The following is a 21,089-nucleotide window of genomic DNA, read 5'->3' as shown; positions in this document are numbered from 1 at the left end:
TGTGAGGATGAAGGGGCGGTGCAATGAAAGAGATACCCAAAGAATGCCGGCGGCAAAAGGAGTGAAACATGTGGGTATCAGAGCACGAATATTATTCATGTACTCCCCCTCCACCTGCCTGCCACACTAATCCTGTAGGCGTTACTATCACAGCTGTGCCCTCATCATCTGCCATGCTGGAAGAAGTCCACAGAGAGTGGGAAGCTACTGTAAGTGTGAAGTAAACGAAAAGGAGAGGAGGAAAGTGTATTATAGAGTGCTAATATCATATTCATAACTTTATACCAAGCTGTGAGCTCCCTCAGCTCAATCTCATATTACTATCCTGCCTGGCGTGGGGGAGAGACGGTGGGTTTGCTGCTGATTTCAGAGTGGATTTCATTCAGTGGGCTTGTCAAATAATCAGCCTCACAGCGCTCCTTTGCCTTTTTGAATTTGCTTGCTTGTGTTTTTTTTTCTGCACACAATGCTGCATGGATTTTCATACCCTGCTTCTGACATTTAATTAGAACAATGTTTGTGTGTGTGTCATTTAATGAAAAGATGCTGTTATGAAACCCCACCCTCTCCACCTCAGTGCACTTTCGGCCAGCAGGATTGAAAATTCATTTCCTGTGAGTAAATAACTCATTTTTTTACAAAGGGACAAAAAGACCTTTAGGAGTGATTACTGGACAGAGCGAAGCTGCTGTGTACAGACGCAGACTGGACCACAGAGAACACACACCCACTGAGCAGACAACAACTGTAAGGGATCTCATCTTATGGACAACTGATGAGGGAATCAGTCGAGAAAAGATGTTCGATGTTCTAACAAGTCATAATCCAGATGTCCACTGACAGACAGAAACGTGTGGGGTCCACTGAAAACCAGTTGAGAAATTTCTGACAGAAATTTGACTAACCGACTTTGGACATCCAAACTAAATAATATTAAGTTATGTATTATTAAAACAATCAGGTGAGAAATAGTAATGTCCTCATTACGGTCCTATTTGCATGCTTCTTTTAAATGTTTGCAAATGCTCCAGTTTTCTACTTTTTGTATCAAAGATTTTTTAATATTACTAAATAAATTGTGCACATTTTGTTCATGTTTATGCAGTCCAATGCGGACCCATATAAACCTGGTTTACTGATGTGTCTTCAATGACAATTTTTGTTGGTTTTCAGAGAGCCAATGGGGACATTGATAAAACATCTTTGTAGCATGTGGTCACAAATAATTAACTTGCAGCTATGCATTAGTTATGCATGGCAATTTATAGCTGTAGTGTGGAAGTAACAAATCATTTTGATTGCATTCAATTATCTCGGGATTAATTATAATGATGTAACCAAGCTTACTGGGTTCATCTGACTGAATAGTTTTGCTACAAAACAACAGAGACAAGTCACCAGGGATGCCATAGTGACTCCATAACTTTATTGTTCCCCAGAAACTACAAATTCCACAAAACAGGCAACAGTCTGCCTACTTTATGGTGATCCAGCCAGGGCATGTGTCCTACTCAAAAACACCAAAATATTAAAGAACAAGATTGTTTTTTGTTATGAAGCACATTGTTGGTGGGCTTTAAGCACACAGTTGGAAACATTGAGCAATATGCCGACTTTAGCCAAGTTGTCAGTGGTTCAAGATAAGGATTAAAAATGCGGTGGTGCCATATCCCACCACTAAAAACACACTCTGCAACACCTGACGCAAAGATTTTAGTTCATTATTTCTTATTCATTTTATTGCTAAATATAGGAAGTAAAGATGTTTAGGCACGGATCCTACATAGCATGTAATGATGTAAGGATTTAGAAACACTAACCTCCAGAAAAACTTTAACAGCTGTTGTAGTGTTGGAGTCTTTTTTAAAGTGGCACTACTGAACTCTGGCATATTTTTGCACTCTGGCAACCCTTAAGAAAGACTAATTTGTCATCTTCCTTGCATCCTGTCTCTTCTCTGAGCTCTCTCCAGCCTGTAAAAGTCATTCTTAACTCTTGTCTTATCTCTTTCTCTGTCTTTTTCTTTTCCTCCGGTGATTACCTCTTCGGTTTTTCTGCTAAATCAGCCATGGTGTGCATCCAGAACGTGCCATGCAGGGCTGTAAAGCAAAAAATGCGGTCATGTGACGCCCTGGGCTGGAACACAAAGTTGTAAAGTGCCATTTTTCAATGCCAGTAGGCTGCAGGGCAATGACGTGTCCAGGAGCATGCATAATGAATGTCAGTGTGCCATCAAAACAAGTCGGAAGCACAGTTTTAAGATTGGAAATTTATGTAGTGCTGCTTTAAAAACCCACTCTGTAACTTTTCGACCTTAAAACTCTGCATTCCACACTCATTTGATGGCACAGTGACATCTATCATGTGCATTTCTGAAGCTGTCACTGTCTAGCAGCATCCCACGGCTGAGAAACCCCTCTATGCAACTTTTTTATCTGGGATGCTGAGTTTTGCTTTATGCGCGCATCACACGCTATCAAGCAGATGTAAACAAACCGGCCATTCTGAATGTGCATCATGGCTGACTCACTAAAGAAACGTTAGAAGACATTACTGGGGGAAGAGAGGAAACAAAAGAGAGCCAGAGACTTAGCAAGAGATAAGACAAGAGTCAACATAAGACTGTTTTTTACATTCTGGAGAGAGCTCACAGTACCGGTAGGATGCAAGCTGTTAAAAAAAAAGGGGAGGGGGCACAATGGTAGCACCCAGTTCATAAAATGTTCATCCTAAGCTCAACAGTTTAACCCCTGGCCTGTCAGTGTGTCCCTGGGCAAGACCCTGAGATCACATTGCCCATGTCATTAGCATATGATAGTAGGGATAAAATCAGTGTGTATATACAGCAGTGTGCAATTTAAATAAGTCAGTGTGCAAATGACTTATGAGTGAATATATTCTGTCTTTATCACATTTTTTTTCACTAAAGCCCGCTCAAAATCGTAGAAAATATCTTTGAAGAGCAGAGAATCACATACTTTTGGATGTGTTTGAATGAGTTTTTGCTCAGTGAGTAGCCTCTCTAAGACATGCAAACATGCAGAAAATACACTTCTTTCTGTCTCACAACTACACAAAGAAGCACAGTTTTAAGAAAACATCCTGAAATAGCTGAAAACAAAATACTATATTCTAAACTAAAAGTAGCTCATCTTCCTACACTGTAAAACAGCTGACCAGCAGAAAGTGTGTGAGAGGTATGAGCTAATCAATAGCAGAATTGGATATGAGTGAGTCACAGCTAGGCTACCGTCTCCCCTTTTCACCCATCATCTCCTCTCTGCACCCAGATTCCCATTGAAGTGTCAGCTACATGTGGAGAGCTTTACAAACCAGGCTACAGAGGAGCTGCCAAAAAATCTCTAGTGTAGTACAGAAATATAGTGAGGAGCATTGGAGGGGCAGACAGAGATTAAAGGAAGAAAGACCAAAAAAAGATAGAAGGTGTTTTTATGTTTGAGGGGGAGGTTTAGCGATGGGTGTCCATAACAGTCAGAGAGAGAGGTGCCGAAAACAAAGAAATGCAGGAAACGTCAGTTTTACGAAAACAAATGACAGGACAAAGAAAAATAGGACATCCATAGGGGAAAATCCTTTTGTGGTATGGAAAAGTAGTTGTGTGGCCGCAAAACAGCTGGCAGTCAGTAATGAAACAAGAGTCAATGAATTATAAAACATGACAGAACGTAACACTGTGAGCAAATGCATATCTTAAATGGTATGTCTAAATTAATCATCAGATGGTTCAGTGTCTAAATAACACTTAAACTTTCATCTCTCTGCACCTCAATGCCTCTTTAAGTGTGTGATGTGTGAGTGTGCGCTTGAGCATCCACAAAGACAAGACCATATGCCAAGGTCTACTCTGACATATGCAGGGGCAAACTCCAGATCAGCATAAAGTCTTGATAGCTCTTCTATGGCACATTAGCTGTGAATAAGGAGGTAGCTAGCATACCTGCCAGCAGTGTGTATGCTAACCTCAGAGAGCACAGCATGGCCGCATCTCACACTCAGGTGGGAGAAAATGTGAGCTAATGTAAAGCAGTTAGCTTCACCACAAGACAGCACGGCGTTAATTAATGTGTTAATTTATAACTGTCAATTCCTCTGAAGGTTAGCATGCTCTGATAAAGTTTTATTTCATCCCACTACAAAAGTGTTCCTTCAAATGCACGTTGCTTTGATATTCTCTGCCACCTGCTGCTTATTACAGTTATCGTATAGAGCAAATGTTCATGTGCTATTAAAATAATTAAAGAGGTTTGAGTGGCTAAACAAATTACATGCATAAAGTGATTCAAAAAGAAGAAATACCTGAGGTCTGTGCTTGGCTTTATAATGCCAGATAATATTGGAACATGTTGCAACTAACTGGTAGTTTTCTCCATAGACTGCATCCCAGGGAGTGGAGCCAGCTCAGGCGTCAGACTCTAAAACACTTTTCTAATTATTACAGAGCTTTAGTGAGGTGGTACAAATCTGTGTCTCTCCGTGAAAAAGCATGGATGACTAGTTTAAATACTGAATCATAGTTTCAGATCTTAAGTGTAGCAGCTTTTTTTAACCCCAGATATCAAACAAGCTTTTTATTTAATATTTTATTAAATAATAAATGGGTTTCTAATTGCAGATAAAATTGGTTCACAGTTTCCTGGAAAAGGGGCCAGAATTGCATTTTTTTCTGTTTTTAGAGTGTGAAACGATAACAAACAAAATTTATCCTAAAAAACAGCTGCAGAAAGTACAAAGACCTTCACAGGAATGAATGCTGCAGCTTCTATTCTCAAATGACTCATTTTACAGTAGTTAAAACCAAGTGATTCCAACTGTTCCATGATTCTGCATGAATAAGATAATTTTGTGTTATTATTTCAGCTATAGATTTATTACATGTTATACAATGAATTATGAATAAACCTCCAGCTCCATGGGGACAACTGCCTGTCTTGTGATTTTTTCTTTTCATCCCTTTGGGATTAGTAAAGTATTTTTTATTTTATTTGATTTCTTTTCTGTGGAATGCATGTTGCATTTACGCCAGACTTAGATTACATTGCAGCATGTGGCAGATCAGCTGTAAATGTGTTCTGACTGAACTGATAGAATCCTCCTTGTTATGCATTTGCATTCAGCATGAACATGCATCTTTTTGTTATTTCCACCATGACTGCATGTTAATACCGTGCGCGAATGAAATTGTCGACACAAAGCGAAACATGGTAACAATATTCGCAGAGATCACTCAGGAAAGTGGTGTCACTCAGCTGGGAAAATGAGAAAAAAAAATAATTTGATCTTGAAAGCATCTCACAGTAAATGCTTTACATATATTCATGCTACCTGCAGTATTTCCTTGTCTAACCCGCCCCTGCTTTTCTATCTCTCTGAGGCCCACAGGGAGACAAGGGGAGTGTCCATACAACAGTGATAAGCTGTCCACTGTGTGTGTGTTCACATAAGTCCATCTTGTAAACGGAAACTTGGCTTCCTTCCCTATAGTGTCCACACTTCCACCGTCACAAGCTGACAGTCTCAGTGAATTCTCTAATGAAGAGGGACATTATGGGGCAGTGACCCTCCAACCTGCTTCGCCTGGGACAGACAACTGGCTGTCACTCTGATCATCATCGGGATAACACTAGGGACATCCATCATGGCTCAAAGTCACCTCCCTGTCTCTCGGGGTGAGGCTGTCTGTGTGGCACGGAGAGTTTATGAAGACATCTGTCTGGTGTTTCATTAGAGATGACTCTTGTGTCATGTGGATATTTAACGACTGGAGTCATGCCCAGCTTCCCCCTCTTCGTCCCTCAATGTAATACAGAAGGAAGAGGACAAAGGCAAAAAAAAAAAAAAAATTAATAAAATAACCAAAAACTGTGGGACGTGAGGACACTCAGAGAGGCTTAAATGTGTTTTGCAAAAAAATAAAAACTAAGGAGACATAACAAGGACATTAATGTTTTAAAAGTCCACCTTGTGGCAATCCTCTGAAATTGCTACAGTAATTTATCATTTTTCATTTACTTCTATTATTTGACGCCGGAGTCTTGGAAAATCCAGGATCTGTTTTCAAGGAGAAACATAAAAGCACAATAATTCATTTATGGAACCCAGCAGACGGTCGGCAATGCACACCCGCAAAAGACAAAGAAACTAACCAAATGCATACTGTGAGAAAGTGGCAGACATCAAATAAAATATAAAATATATTTATTTAATGTTTTCCAGCAGAAAAAATATATATATTTTTTTTCATTTTCAAGGTCTCTACTGCACTGCTCCACTTTAAGGAGCAAAGATGGAGTAGCCTCACCAAGATGTAATATTTACTGCCCCCTATTTAAGCTAATAAGCTCTGTGCAAAATTATATGATACGAAGCTTCACAAACATGGCGTTTTAAAATTAGACTTTGTGCTCACCTTTATCTCTTTTTCCCTACTATACTATTCTTTTTTTTTTTTTATAAGTTTTCACCCTTTTAAAGAAGTGATCCACATTTTATAAGATAAACTTAATCAGAATAAAACATGTTAAGATATCTGTGAGGAAATACACTTTATGATGTTGCATGTCTTAGACAATAGCTGTGTTTCCATTACATTTCTTCGCAAAATAAGAGATATTTCTGAAATTTTGACAAAGTGCAAATGCGATTTGCTGGTGTTTCCATTCATTGGTGCTTGGTGCATTAACCATTATTCTCATAAAATCTCGTCTCGCGAGACTCACTGTTGTTTGCTATCAAGAATGGCAGTTATATTTTTTTCTGTAATTATTTGTAAAAAGATTTCCTTCCCTGCGTCTACTCATACCGTGTCGTCTTTACTCAAAATTCACTGGTTACATGACCCCCTACATCACACGTCACACTTTTTAACGATATTTGAGAGGTTTGTCGAAATTAAGGTGTTTCCATTACCAGTTTTTTATTGCAATATTTTGATTTTGCTCAATTCTTGGGGTAATGGAAACGCAGCTAATGATAGCTTAAAAGAAGACTGAAAACTACTTTGTGCTCACTTATGGAGTTGATTCTTAAACACATTTTTATTGGTTTTCTATTCAGGATTTTTACAGCTGGTCTGAACTCAAGACTCCTTGAAGCAGTAGAGAAATGTTTAAGATTAAGTTCTGCACAGTGACACATTCATTTGTATCAGGTGTATTAGAACAGGGACAAATGGAAAACATGCAGGATGAGGGCCAAGGTTCCCCACCACTTGTTTACAAAGTATGGCAAATCATGTCTGCCATCATAGAAGCTTGAAATATTTCATTTTTCTGTCCAACTAGCAACCTTACTGGCCACCTGTTTAAATTTACCTGGATCATATAGCTCTAGTATAGTCAGTGCTAAGCAGCTTAGATACTGAGTTACTCTATGACCATTCTTTATTTTATTTTTAGCTCCAATGTGAAAGTCTTGAGTAACTGATCCCTATACAGTCATTGGTAACTACACAACATGGTTCTCCCCACATTGTTTTAAAACTAATCTTGTGCTAGCATATAACTTGATTAGCACTACTACGTAGCTTCATGCTAACATCAGGTTAACAGCCTTACATAACATTAGTAGTTGTACTTGCACAGGGACAAAATCTCTTCTAGAAATTTGCAGTCACACAAGTAGTTAGGAAACTACTACTAAAATTTACAAACTGCTGTAAGCTCACATCTCTTCTGCATGGATCACCAGTGTCACTACACCATACTTCATTGTATGTCATGCATTGAGCTGCCCATACATCACCACCAAGGTGAAAATGGGAATTTTTCTGTAGTTCATTCATTCATTTACATTTCTGCATTTTCTAGCTTTACTAGATACTGGACACTCAGATCTAAATCTTTTGAACAGCTTCTCCAAGCCCTCAAAGTGATCAGTCCAAAACATGAACCTTGTCTTTACCTTGTCTGTGCATCAAAAGGGTGGGGAAAGTGATGGAGTTGAAACCTCTCACTGGGAAAAGTTTAAATCTCTTTACATCCCCAACAGGTGCGAAGCCCATCCGAGATTATTATATGCAAAGTGAGGTTTACGCACACTTTCTCCGAAGTTCTGCAAAAACACAAAGTTATGGTGTGTTCCAGCTGTCTCATGGTTCTGTGCAGCCAAGAGTAGGTGACGTCATTACCAGGCAACCCCAGCCACTCTGTGCTACAGCTCCCACCTCCCCCTTCCTCCCCTCTTGCTCTTTGATTGACAGAGTGAATGACAATAACAAGCAAGTGTGGGGAGTGAAACGCAACACAAATCCAGTGAACAGGACAATTTTTAAATTCCATCCGGACACATTTTTTTTAGCTCTTAAAAAGAGGACATGTCTGGGTACAAGAGGACATTTGGTCACCCTAATTAAAGGGCCAAGTTAACAATCCAGCACAGGGGTTCTTAGAGTTATGTATGTGGACACATTCCACTGGAGTAACACACAATAGAGTAAATATGTGCAAAGGTTAAAGAGCTCCACGCCCACTCAGAGACTCAAAGTTAAATGGGTAACTATAGTCTACAGACACCCAGTGGATTGATAATATGAAGAGCAACTGTAATAGAGTTGAGGATTAACACCAAGACCTGCTTCATTTTTCTACTGGTAGTTTAAATTTTTCACTGAACAAAACTCTGATTAATGGTCCCACCACTGATACAGATCAGCATGGTTGGATTGATGCTTCTAGTTCACATCTTCACAGCACATATATTTTTAGGACTTGGCCAACATAGAAATGTAAGCTGCACAATTTAACTACATTTAATTTAACATCTATGCTGATTTGTTCAGTTAAGATGAACTTTGGTTTATTTTCCCCCTTAATGTGGTTCATTTGAGCTGATCTTAGATCTACCAAACAGCATTCTTAGCAGACAGATTCAGAGCAGTTTTCTTATGATTTCATCTTATACTGCTTTAATATGTTTGTCTCTGTGGTTAATCACACATGTGCAACTCAGAACACACATCTGCTTCTGTTTAATTCAGACTTTAATGTTTAATTTTTCTGCAGGAGCTCTTTCAAACATGTTTTAATGATATAATCAGGTTTACCAGGTTCTGAGCAAGCTCTGCTGCAGTTTGTTTGATGTGTGAATGGATCCATCTGTTGGATAATATGCCAAGGGAGTGATTAAGTGATCTAGGTGGGCAGCTTCCATATGCTAATTACTTGGCAACCATGGCAACAGTTATCAATCAGGAAGAGAGCAAGGTAACCCCTTTTTGTTTTGTTTTGTTTTTGTTTGTTTGTTTGTTGTTTTTTGTTTTGTTTGTTTTTTTTTTGTAATTTTGAAGAACAAACAATGATCTATGTCAGAGTCAGAGATAATAATGTGTTCCCCAGAGCTAAACAAAAGCAGAGAGTAGGCAAGGTGTAACTGAGAGATGATGAGCTTCATTTGTGACTCCACTGGTCCCATCGTGCTCCCCAGCCCCAGACGCCTGTCTCTTAGGTCAAACAGGTTTACAGCAGACAGTAAACAAAGCAAATCCACCTCAAACATCAGTCCCCTTACTGATGAAGAGATGCAGGAGGTCTCCATACTGTCATTCGCTGTTAGTCAAGTCATCCATCGAAACGTCAGCAGCAGGCTAAGTGAAATGACAGAAGCCATTTCTGAAAGTATAGTATGTCAGTGTATACAAGAGCTGCAGCACCACATTGTTCTGTGATCACCAACTGTGAGGTTTGTACCTGTCAAAGAGCAAGTGAGCGTTAAGTCATTCAATAACTCATTGACTGCATCTGATTGGCTAAATTAGATTTATGTCCTATCAAAGACCTTAGAGTGGCTGCACTTGAAGCAACCACCTCTCGTCTTTATTCACCTTTCAGCTCCACACCACAGCATCAATCAGTCTCAACAATTGATCCGTGCCGTGACATGAAAGCGAAGTCATCCGATTGTCTTACGATAGAGGCGAAACTCAGCCTCGACTTCACTTCAAGTATGTTTTTTATGTACAAAGTAATTAGTCTGAATTATCATCCACTCAGAGATGCATGTAATATAATCATACATAATCAGAATATTTTTTGTATCCTGAATACGACAACCTTTGGCAAAACCTCTGAAGCTTTCTAGCAGTCATCAGGTTGCAGGTTCTTTAATCATCTGATCTATATGTGACTATCAGCCTTGAGCAATACAGACTGTAATTACAGCCTCTTACCAACAGCCAAGGCCACCAAAGTGCACATGGAGACACACCGTCTCACACTTAATTATGTAATGAATGCAAATTATCATTCTCAGTTTCTTGTCGTGTGTGACCCTAATTAAAGTGGAGGTGTGTTTGGAATGCGATACTTAGCCGGTAAGCACACACAGATCTGTTGTAGATAGCATTGTTGTGATGATGACGACGATGAGGAGTCCTGCACTTGTGTTGCACTTGTGTATTTGAATAATAAAAAACAGAGACAGTGAAGGTGAATAGTTAAGGTTAATAAATGCTTACTAGGGTGAGAATTAAGGGCTGTCTAAAGTAGAGAACCATTGTGCTAGTTTCTGTGCTGGTGGAGAATCAGCAGTTAAATCGGATAAAAAATAAATACGTAAGTCCTTGGTCATTTTCTGTCTAAATCTGACCCTGAAATACAAAACAACTCTCAAAAATTAAAATGGGTTTTTATCCATTTGACCCTGTATAACTATAATTATCCCACTTAGATCATTATTTCATGCTATTTTTCTATCTAATACTCTTTGACTACACATGTGTTTGTATTTTCATGCTGTAAGCCCTATTTAGTTTGAGTTGGTGTATTAGGAGGAGGAAATGGTATTTTTTTGCATAATTTTGTGACCTAGCTTGAAGAAGCTCATAATCTGTTTTTATTAAGCAAGTGGGTGACAAAAGGAAAACAATTCATCCTGTTTGCAGCACTGAACGATTTTATTGCTTTTCATTTGTCTTTTTATTTTTGGATAACTGTTTCCTTCTTCAAGTCCAGGCTTTTTGGAGCTGTTTTAGGGGCGTTATGTTTTCTGATCATTACAGAAATCAATGCAATTAACAGTGAAAAGAAAATTAAATTTAAAATGGAGGTTTGTATTAAATATCAAAAAGTGCCAAAATATCATTAAAGTGCTATCATTTTGACCAAAGTCCATTACAGAAACTATTTGTCCTGGCAGTGGGTACATTTATTTTCCCTTCAAAGACAACAAAAACTACTCTCACCATTCTGCAGCAACGCTTCAGTCTTAGAGTTGTCTCAGATGTCAAACATCTTATGGGTTCTTGAATAAAACAGGAGATTTTTCACTGAAAGTTTTGTTTCATGACATTGCAAATCCACTGTGAATTCTGGCACCTCCCATGTTCTGCATAGTGGAGCTTTAACTGTAAATGTACGTGCAAAAAACTCACTCACTAGTACACCTGTTCAATTTCAGTTTTTTCTGATCTAACCTGCTTCTTTCATGAGTTAACAACAACTGTGCAAACAGTTTCTTAAAACCCTTCTGATTGTTTACAAATCCCAGAATGGTTTAGGCCCAGAATACATCTGTGATATGTTCAGAGAATATAAACCTAGCAGAGCTCTTAGATCCAAAGACTCAGGTCAACTAGTCCAGACCAGAGTCCAGACTAAACATGGAGAAGGAGCATTTAACTGTTATGCTGCAAACAAGTGGAACAAACTGCCAGTGGAGATTAAACTTTCACCAAATGTAGACATTTTTAAATCCAGGTTAAAAACATTTCTTTTCTCATGTTCCTATGCATGAACTCTGCACGGTAACTTTTTTTTTTTAACTTATCTTTTAATCATTTTAATGTAATTTATTATTTTATTGTCTTTCCCTACACTGAAATTTTATTTCTTGGATTTTATGTTTTATTTCCTTTATTATTGCTTTCTGCACCCTGCTGAAATGTTTTATGTAAAGCACTTTGAACTGTCTTGTACATGAAATGTGCTATACAAATAAATTTGCCTTGCCTAAAAGTCTTCACACTGAGCAGTTGTTCAGAAAATACACTTAAAGTCACCAAAAAACAGCATTCACATGTGATCAACATGCCAAAACAAACGAAGAAAGCTGAACGAAGACAATAAATGTCCTGACTCTTCTCCACCTTACAAAGCCTCTGACGAATTGGCACAGACAAAGTGTTATTAACTGTCCGAACATCCAACACATTGGATCCGAACATTTGTGACAAATCTCATAAAGTCACCAAAGTTATAAGAGACATCATCTGGGAGCTATGGGTGTCATGAATTAATCAAAGACATTTCTGGGTAAGTGTAAACTGACTTACTCGTCAAGGTCAGTCTGATTTTTCCTATAGTTTCCATGGGTGTGTGCACCAAAAGTCATATCCACACATCATATACTCATAAACGTTGAAATATCTTAACATTTGTAATTTCAAAAAGTTTAAAAATTTAAGTGTTGATTTACCTCACAGTCTGCCCTGACTCTTCCCCACCTTACAAAGCCTCTGAGGAATTGTTCTCTGTTTCTATACTCATATCCCAAATTCCACCTTATATAAAGGATTTAGCTGAGCCATTTATTCACGCCCTCTGAAATTTGGCTTCCTGCCACGCTGGTTTCAGCAGGTTGTAGAAACAGAGCCTTTCCTTTGCTTCATAGCACAGTGGATACAAAGAGTTTTTGTTGTCTCTGTGTTTGCAGATAGCTTGTCGCCTCCCGTCAATGTGACCATCAAAGAGGTGAAAGCAAACTTTGCTGTGGTGTCATGGGATATCCCTGAGGGAGACCCTGTCATTGGCTTTGCCATCACACAGCAGGTGAGTAATAAACATCGCAGTAAAGACTAATACAAGCTATAAATATAAATGTACCAAGAAAGTGGACACAACTTTTACACAGATAAAGTCATATGCAAAAGAAAATACACCATTCATCAAATTTAAGGTATTGCTTCCCAGAGCATAATAAAAAATAAAAAGGAAAAACCTAAGTAAACCCTGACTTTTTCATAGGAATTCAGACATTGGTAGCAACCGGGCTTTGCCAGTCAAACACAACTTAATCAATTGATTGTCAGCAAGCATGAGCACCTCTATAAAAGGAGAAGTTTTTGCCGTTTTTGGATGTGTGTTGATACATTGCTAAGGAGGAAAGACATCAGCAATAATCCTAAAGAAGCAACTGCTGCTGGCTATCAATTAGGAAAGAACCTTTCTAAACAATTTGGAGTTCATCATTCTACACTGAGAAAGTGGGAAACATTCAAAAGAACTGCTAATCTGCCCACAAGTCCCAGTAAATTCACCCCAAGGTCAGACTATAAAATACAGAGCTACATCTTATATTTTCCAGGCCTCGGTTATCATGTTAAAAGTTTATGTTAAAATGATTAGAAAAAGGCTGAACAAGTATAGATTGTTTGGAAGGGTTGACCTCAACCTGACTGAAATAAGAGGGGTCTAAAGAGAACTGTGCACCAACCACAAACCTCACAAATTTTAAAGAAACTACTGCAACATTTTAAAGAGGGATGATCCAAAATTTCCTCAAAACCACGAGAAACGAGTAACTCCTGAATCATAGTGGTTGAACTAGTTTTTATCACTTACCTTCTTCATATGAACAAGGTTTCATTAAATAATGATGCTGTGTAATATTCTGTATGTCTGTATACTGACTTTTCTGGACTTCTACTTTTATTGAATTACTTTTATGTGATCAGATCTCATCATGTGGTTAAATTTTGTGTTGCTTTTGATATTTCTGTTCTTATTTTAGTAAGTTTTGGGCAGTTAGGGTAGCATTATTACTTATACATAGTCAAGAATCAGTTGTCCTAATCTGTAAGGTACAGACTAAAGAAAATTGAATTAGCTGTTTCACCCCCTGCCTCCAGCCATTATGTCATGGATCCAGTTTCAAACAATATGTTCAGTGTATGGACATGAGAGGAATTTTGAGCATACAGCCCATTTAATTTGTTTAAGAGTAGCATGGGAAGTATGTGTGACATGCATTTTAATTTAAAACAGACTGCTTGTAAAACCAGTTATGTTTAATTCATCAGTCATTACACATGTATATGGTGACGTCAACACAAAATTTTTGTTTGCTGCTCAGATAAAAAAGAAACAGATAAAAATACACAACAAGAACAAAGCTACATTTTTTTCTGTGCCATCTGGAAATCCTGACACCGGGTTGTAGAAGTTATTACACCTTCAGTTTGTCCAAATGCAATGGTTGCAAGTGACAAAATGTGGCATGCAGCAACCAGAAACTAAGGTTCAATCCCAATATGGTTGATCCTCCAGTGCATCCACTGTTTTTCTGAGCATTAATTTAATTTTTAATAACCAATATCTGCTTCAACAGAAGAAAGATGTTCAAATGCTGCGATTAATCCAGGAAGTCAACACCACTACACGTTCCTGTGCACTATGGGACTTGGAGGAAGAGACAGACTACATTGTGCATGTCCAGTACATCAGCATGTCTGGGACGAGCCCACTGAGCGAACCACTGCTCTTCCGAACACCAAAGGAGGCCGAGACCCAGGCTTCTAAGAGTAAAGGTGAACTAGCAAAAACATAATAAAGATACACCCAAAAATGCACACTTTTTTTTCTCAGTTCAACACATGGAAAAAAGGAAAAGTGCAAATCTGTTTCTGTCATCTTTCATAGCTTGAATGCAGAGGGGACTTGCTCTTTTGACAATGCAATGACAGATTTTGCCTAAAAACCAAAAGGAATCAATAGACACACAAAGCGTGAAATGAAATTTTACAACAGAGTGCTTTTGAAGCTTGCCCCTACTGACCACAACGCAGGAACTAAACTCCTGAAGGGGATGTACACTTCACTGTGTATTGACATTCGTCTGCGAGTCTCACTCTGCATGCACCTTGCACAACTGCACTGTAAACCAAAATGAGTATAGGCATTTACCAGACAGAGAGGAGGTAGCTTGAGTTTTGAGGGGTGGAGAATCGATGTGCTTTTGCTGAGGTGCTGCTCCATCTATTCCTCCTCTCATTTACTCTCATCTCTCATATGAGCGGCTGTTATACTCTGATTCCTCAGAAGGTGTGGAGCCAGAGGGAGTGGTGGTAGCAAGTGGGCTGCCAGAGAGATGTAGAACATAAAACAATCACTGCAAACCAGTGAAGAGATGCTCTCACGACCACTGAGGCCTAATTAGTACCGGATGTGCTGTCTGCGTGTTGTTTCTGCAGCAGGGAGGAATTTAGCGAAATCAATCTCTGTACAGAATCCAGATAAACAAGAGTGTTTATTTACAGGTTTAGTCCTTTTGTGCACTTGCATTGGCTCATTTCTTTTGGATTTTGTCTTTCTGCTGTTTTCAAAAGCCATGAAATCAGAACAATGGCTCAAATTAATGCACAGTGCACAGAAATAAAAAGAAGTATCTCATTAAGACAAACAGTTTTATTGATAAGTGCTATTTAACTTTTATGGGGGGAAATGATTAGGGCAATTATCTGCTTAAATCTATGCAATGGGTTTGTATAATGCTCAATAACTTATCATGCAAACATCACAGAGCCATAGCAACACAAAGGCACGATTCAAGTGTAATTTGTTAAACTGTCCATTTGCATTATGTCTTACTATTAAATCTATTCAGATATTATTGTGTGATTATTCGAATTAAAGGGAAATTTAGTTTCAATTCATGAATAAATAAAGACATAAATGGGTATTATGATACTATTCTCAACATACACCTTCATTAAATTCCCTTTTAATGTTCATCTGAAAGTTTTCAACCCTACATTTAAGGTTAAAGCTGTTTTATCATCTCTTGAGGGAGAAAATTGTCTTGGATTAAAGGGTCTCATGCACCAGACTAGATACTATGATACCATATGGTAGCATACACACAAAAAAAAAAGCCTTCCTCCGCTTTGGATTGTGCTGGTAAGCTGCTTCTGTTATATGTATTCAGAGCGAGGCTACCTGTTTCCAGAGGTTAAACTTGGCCTTGAGATGTGTGAATTATCACCTTCTACTTTTAAAAATGAGGGATTTGAGTCGAGTACAGATGTTTGTTTGCTTGTTTCATGGGGGAGTTTGAGGAGGCAACCCTCTGCCTCGGTTCACTCATCCACAGCCAAAAGAACTGAAGATCCCCACATTTTGGCAGGCTCTATGTACACACTCAGTGAGTCCCCGCTCATTGCAAGGCAAAAAAAAGATTTCCCCACTCCTTCACACATTTCCCAGCATCACACAGCAAACATCCACAGAGAGCAGATCTTCACAGTTTATCACAACAACACACATCCTTCTGGGTCTCGTTTACACTGCTTTCTCAAGTGTGTCTGTTTAATTAGCTAAGCTGCGTTGGAGCAGAGGAACGTTTTGATGGAAGAGCAGGTGTTCTTTAAGTCAACACTTTGTAGTTCGGTGGAAAAGCAATGCTACTGTAGCATTAAAAGTAATGTTTGTTCATTTCCCAAATGGCCCAGACAGTAATCTGTGTGAATCTACCTGGATATATTGGCTCTTTGTAAAACTTGGGATAATCTGCAAGTTTCATGGCTTGATAAATATGCACCTGACTTACTAATTAGATCCGGTCTGTAAATAAATCTACATAGTGAATGTGTGTCAGTATAGCTGTTGGTCCCTTGTCTTGATATGACAGTTAAATAGAGGATGGAATGATAGAGGTTTTCATGGTCTTTTTTCAGCTTCTCAGCCTTTTAGTTCTGCTGCATCATGCTGATCTGAGAGGAAGGAAAAAGAGCATGAGCCTGAAATGCTGGATTATTCTAAATTTCTTCTCATTTCATCTTTCATGATGGGTTAAAGCTGGAAGAGATCAAAGGAAGCAAAAAGAAAAAACAAAAATAGCACTGCAACATGTTCACACAACAGGGGGAAGAAACAAATCAGAGAAAGAGTGAAGAGGGAACAAAAAGTGACTGACGGATGGGTGTAGCAAGACGAGGGAATAACAAACCCTGTCAATTAAATTCTGCTGTCAGAAACACACAAACAATGAGTGTTTTTTGCAAATACACAAACATGAAAAAAGTGCTGCTAACGGAGCAGATTGGTCTCCTCAGATCCAATAAAAGTAAAAACTTCTCTCAGGTCTTGCAAGAAAATTGTCAATAAAGGATGATGTGAAAGCTTTTTTTCTTCTGTCACAAAGGAATTTTATCTGTACATCAAGGTTGGGATGCAGTAAAACACTGTAAGACATTCCTCCAGACAGCATCCTTCTGCTCAGCTGCATCTGAACAAAACTAAGGCATATAAAAGAGGGAAGAAGAATCCCACTTGGCTTAAATGCAACAGCTTAACATATCAGAGGTACAATTAATCTCTTTCACTTTGATAATGAGACAAGGAAACCAACATCAATCTCATGTCTGAGTGTTATTGCAACATTACTTAAGTTTCTGACCTTGAAAATCAGCGTGTCTGACTCTTTTTGAAGGCATTGTTGCCCTGCATTATCCTGAGGCTGAGAAACCACACTTCACAACTTTGTGTTCCAGCCTGGAAAATAACTTGACAGCTGAGTTTTGGTTTACAACACCGCGTCACATGCCAGGGACATACTGGCCATTTTGGACACGCACCATATGGCTGATTCAGCCAGGAAGGACGAGGAGGACATTATCTGAGGAAGGGAGGAATAGCAACATCCAGAGGCTAAGAAACCACACTTTGCAGCTCTTTCTACCGAGACGCTGCATCACTTTACAGCAGAGTTTCACTTTATATACCTTGTCACATGCTAGCAACTGGATATCAATACACTGGTTATTTTGAACGAGCACTGTGGCCGATTCATCATAGAAATGCAAAAGGACATTACTGAAGGAAGAGAAGGAAAAAAAAAACAGTGAGAGATAAGACAAGTTTTTACTCACTAGAGAGAGCTCAGAGTACAGGTAGGATGCAAGATGGAGGCTGAATTAGCCGTCATTAGGGGGTGTCTAACTGAGAAAATCTGCCAAAGTTCAGTAGTGCTTCTTTAAGGGAAAAGGTCATGATATTTGATTTTAGCTTAGTATAAACACCTAAACAATTGGTTGGCCTCTATGAAATCAATGCTAAATACACTGATCGTCCACAACATTAAAACCACAGACAGGTGAACAGAAAACTCCTCAGATCTCAATCTGAAAGAACATCCATGATATGCTGGAACTAAACCACCAGCTCCCATATTTATGTCCCAGTAGCTCAGATCTGTTGCACAATGGGGTCCTGCACAGTATTAGGCTAGGGGTTTTATGTTGTGGCAGACAGGTGAACAAGGGAACACCTTATGCAAGATTTTGTTATAATTTAAATTTGCACATAGTTTCGAAAGGTAGATGTCACATAAATCACATCACAAATGCACTAATCTTAGTGTCCATCAGACAAATACAAGCCGTTGTTTTCTTAAATAGCAAACAATTCTTTTAAAGATGCAGTCAACGCTATGGACGGACAGCGGTTGTTTAAACCCCAGCCTCCTCAAGAACTCGGTCAGTGAGCATCTGAGTTGTTCCAGCTGACCAGTTAGCCCCAGTAAAGCCGGCTGGCAACAGCATTAGGTGCCCTAGGCTGTTGTGCTTTGATTATTTAATACAAGACAACAGAGGCCAATCGATCAGCTGAATTGCTTGTTGCTAAAAGCCACTGGAGCGTGGGGCTCCTGCACACTGGGCCTTCCAAATGTCACCCACTGAATCTAATAAAGGGATGGTGTGCTCTCTATGCTGCAGTAAACTTTGGGTCACGCCTGTGATTTCTACAACACTCAGCAGTGTGAGAAGAGTTGCTGTTTGTTTGACAGAAATCTGTAGGCATCTACAGAAAGAGAGACACACACACACACACCTGCTCTGTTCTTGACTGTATGAGTGTGAGATTGTTTTTATATGCCCTTCATGGGTTGAAAATCACCATTTCGTCTAGTCTGCACCTGTGCAATAATCCCCTGCTAACTGAGAGCAGCCGGTGCAACTCAAGACACTGACCAGAGAAAGCCACTTGATAAATCTGAACAAAAAGAAACTTGAGAAAAAAGCCTTGAATTAAAAGAGCATTTAGAACATATACAAAAACTCAGATATTCACCCTATTCATCCAAGACAATTTACACTTTGCAAGGAGGTTCAAAAGACTGCAAGAGTAAGAATGCAGACCTTGAGCAGCAGCTGTCTGAAAGAAAAGTCTTTCATTATAACCCCAAATGGATAAAATGACAAAGCAGTGTAGTTCAAAGATGTCTGCTCTTCAGCAGCAGACATCTTTGGAGCTGCAGAGAGAAGAAGCTTAGCATTAAACCCTGCAGAGAACAGGAGGGTGACTGTAAGAAATATCACTGAATACTTTATTAGACGGGTTGCTCAACGCTGCTGCTTGCAACCCTCCTGGCCTTTGCCAGTGAGGAACTGAAAGCAAAAAAAGAGCTTAAATCTTTTACACATAGACAATGAAAATCCAGTCAAAAAAATGACTAATTGATAATACATAAAACCTTTTCTCGGTACATAAATTTCCAAATGACCATCTGTTTAAAGAATCACCTATAAGTCTTTAAAGCATCTTCACAATGCCCTAACCTACATACATGAATAAATGGAGTTTTGAACATTCATGCACCTTCATGCATCAGCATCTTGCTCTGTTAAACATAAAATATGAATATAGATAAAAGAGTGTTAAAATCTATTCATTTTGAGTCTGATTGTGGCAACACATCTAAAAAAAAGTTAAAACAGGGGCAAGAAAAAACAGTTCTCGAGGTTTTATAAATCATTGTATTCTATTGTTTTACATTTGACACAGCATCCCAATCTTTTGGAATTGGTGTTGTAATGTTGGCACTAGGATTCAGTGAGTGAAAAAGGTATGATGCTGAATTTATTTATTATTTCTCACACCACCAATATGGACAGTTGATACAAATTGTTTTAGCATTTGGTGACAAATGCATTACCTTTAAAGACATGCAAATACCTTAAAGATCCATAAATATGCTGGAAAATGAAATGAAAATAAGGGAAAAAAGAACTCCCCTCAAACAGCTATTGGATGGATAGATAGATAGATAGATAGATAGATAGATAGATAGATAGATAGATAGATAGATAGATAGATAGATAGATAGATAGATAGATAGATAGATAGATAGATAGATAGATAGATAGATAGATAGATAGATAGATAGATAGACAGACAGACAGACAGACAGACAGACAGACAGACAGACAGACAGACAGACAGACAGACAGACAGACAGACAGACAGACAGACAGATAGATAGATAGATAGATAGATAAACAAGTACAAATGCAAAAGCTACAGAATTATGTATAAAACTATATAGAAAAATATAGACTTTATAAATGAAAAAAAAAGATCAAAATACATGAATGAATAAGATAAAAAAAAAAAAAAAAAAAACAGAAACTGGAAGAAAGAAAATTCACTCTGTTTACAGCAGCTACTTTTGTGGTCCACAAATGCCTCACCCCATCAGCCCAAATATGGTTTGGGTAATAAAGAGTAAATAAATAATAGCTGTACATTAATCTTACAGCAGCCACGTCAAACCTTTTAAAGTTATTGCAACTTCTATCATTCTCACATATTTCTGCACACTGACCAGTTTGATCGTGCACAAGATTTATTTTAACTAAAACAAGACAACGGTTCTTATTTCCATACACAGAATGAGCTCCTCTGTGTTTTTAGTCATATACCATAACCTTTATAAAAACTCTTTTAGCAAATATTCTGCTCATTATGCTGGCAGGTCATTGCGTGCAAAAGAGAATTTATTCAAACTTCAGATCAAAAAAAGGCATTACACTGAATGGTGGCATGAACCATATTTTCATATAATAAACATCAAGAGAAACATTAACAGAAAAAAAATCATGATTATTAAAGTTATTTTAGTGAGTTAAGTGCCTATTCAAGTTGAATCATATGTTTTTTATTTTTTGTTTTTTTTATAATCCATTTACTTTTGGCTCTTGGCTCCATCAGACGAAGTGACAATGGAGGAAGTGGGCCAGACCACCCAGCTGAGGGCGGGCGAGCTCATCATCATCGTGGTGGTACTCATAATGTGGGCAG

At 38.5% G+C, this 21,089-nt stretch overlaps 1 protein-coding gene across 2 annotated transcripts in view; it reads left to right on the top strand.

The window, feature by feature from the left end:
• LOC121631832 (fibronectin type III domain-containing protein 5-like) overlaps window positions 1–21,089 on the top strand; it is a 35,051-nt gene that overhangs the window by 9,330 nt on the left and 4,632 nt on the right. For both annotated transcript variants that reach the window (XR_006008803.1, XM_041972925.1), the window contains exons 2-4: window positions 12,667–12,782; window positions 14,341–14,539; window positions 21,000–21,089. Coding sequence is in view for 1 of the 2 variants with exons in the window: in XM_041972925.1 (XP_041828859.1) it covers window positions 12,667–12,782; window positions 14,341–14,539; window positions 21,000–21,089 (405 nt within the window). In the remaining variant the exon portion in view is untranslated. The remainder of the gene's footprint in view (window positions 1–12,666; window positions 12,783–14,340; window positions 14,540–20,999) is intronic.

This window comes from Melanotaenia boesemani, chromosome 20, assembly GCF_017639745.1.
Source record: "Melanotaenia boesemani isolate fMelBoe1 chromosome 20, fMelBoe1.pri, whole genome shotgun sequence".
Taxonomy (NCBI): domain Eukaryota; kingdom Metazoa; phylum Chordata; class Actinopteri; order Atheriniformes; family Melanotaeniidae; genus Melanotaenia; species Melanotaenia boesemani.
Note: the sequence above shows the minus strand (reverse complement) of the source record. Positions and strands in the feature narration are given on the sequence as shown.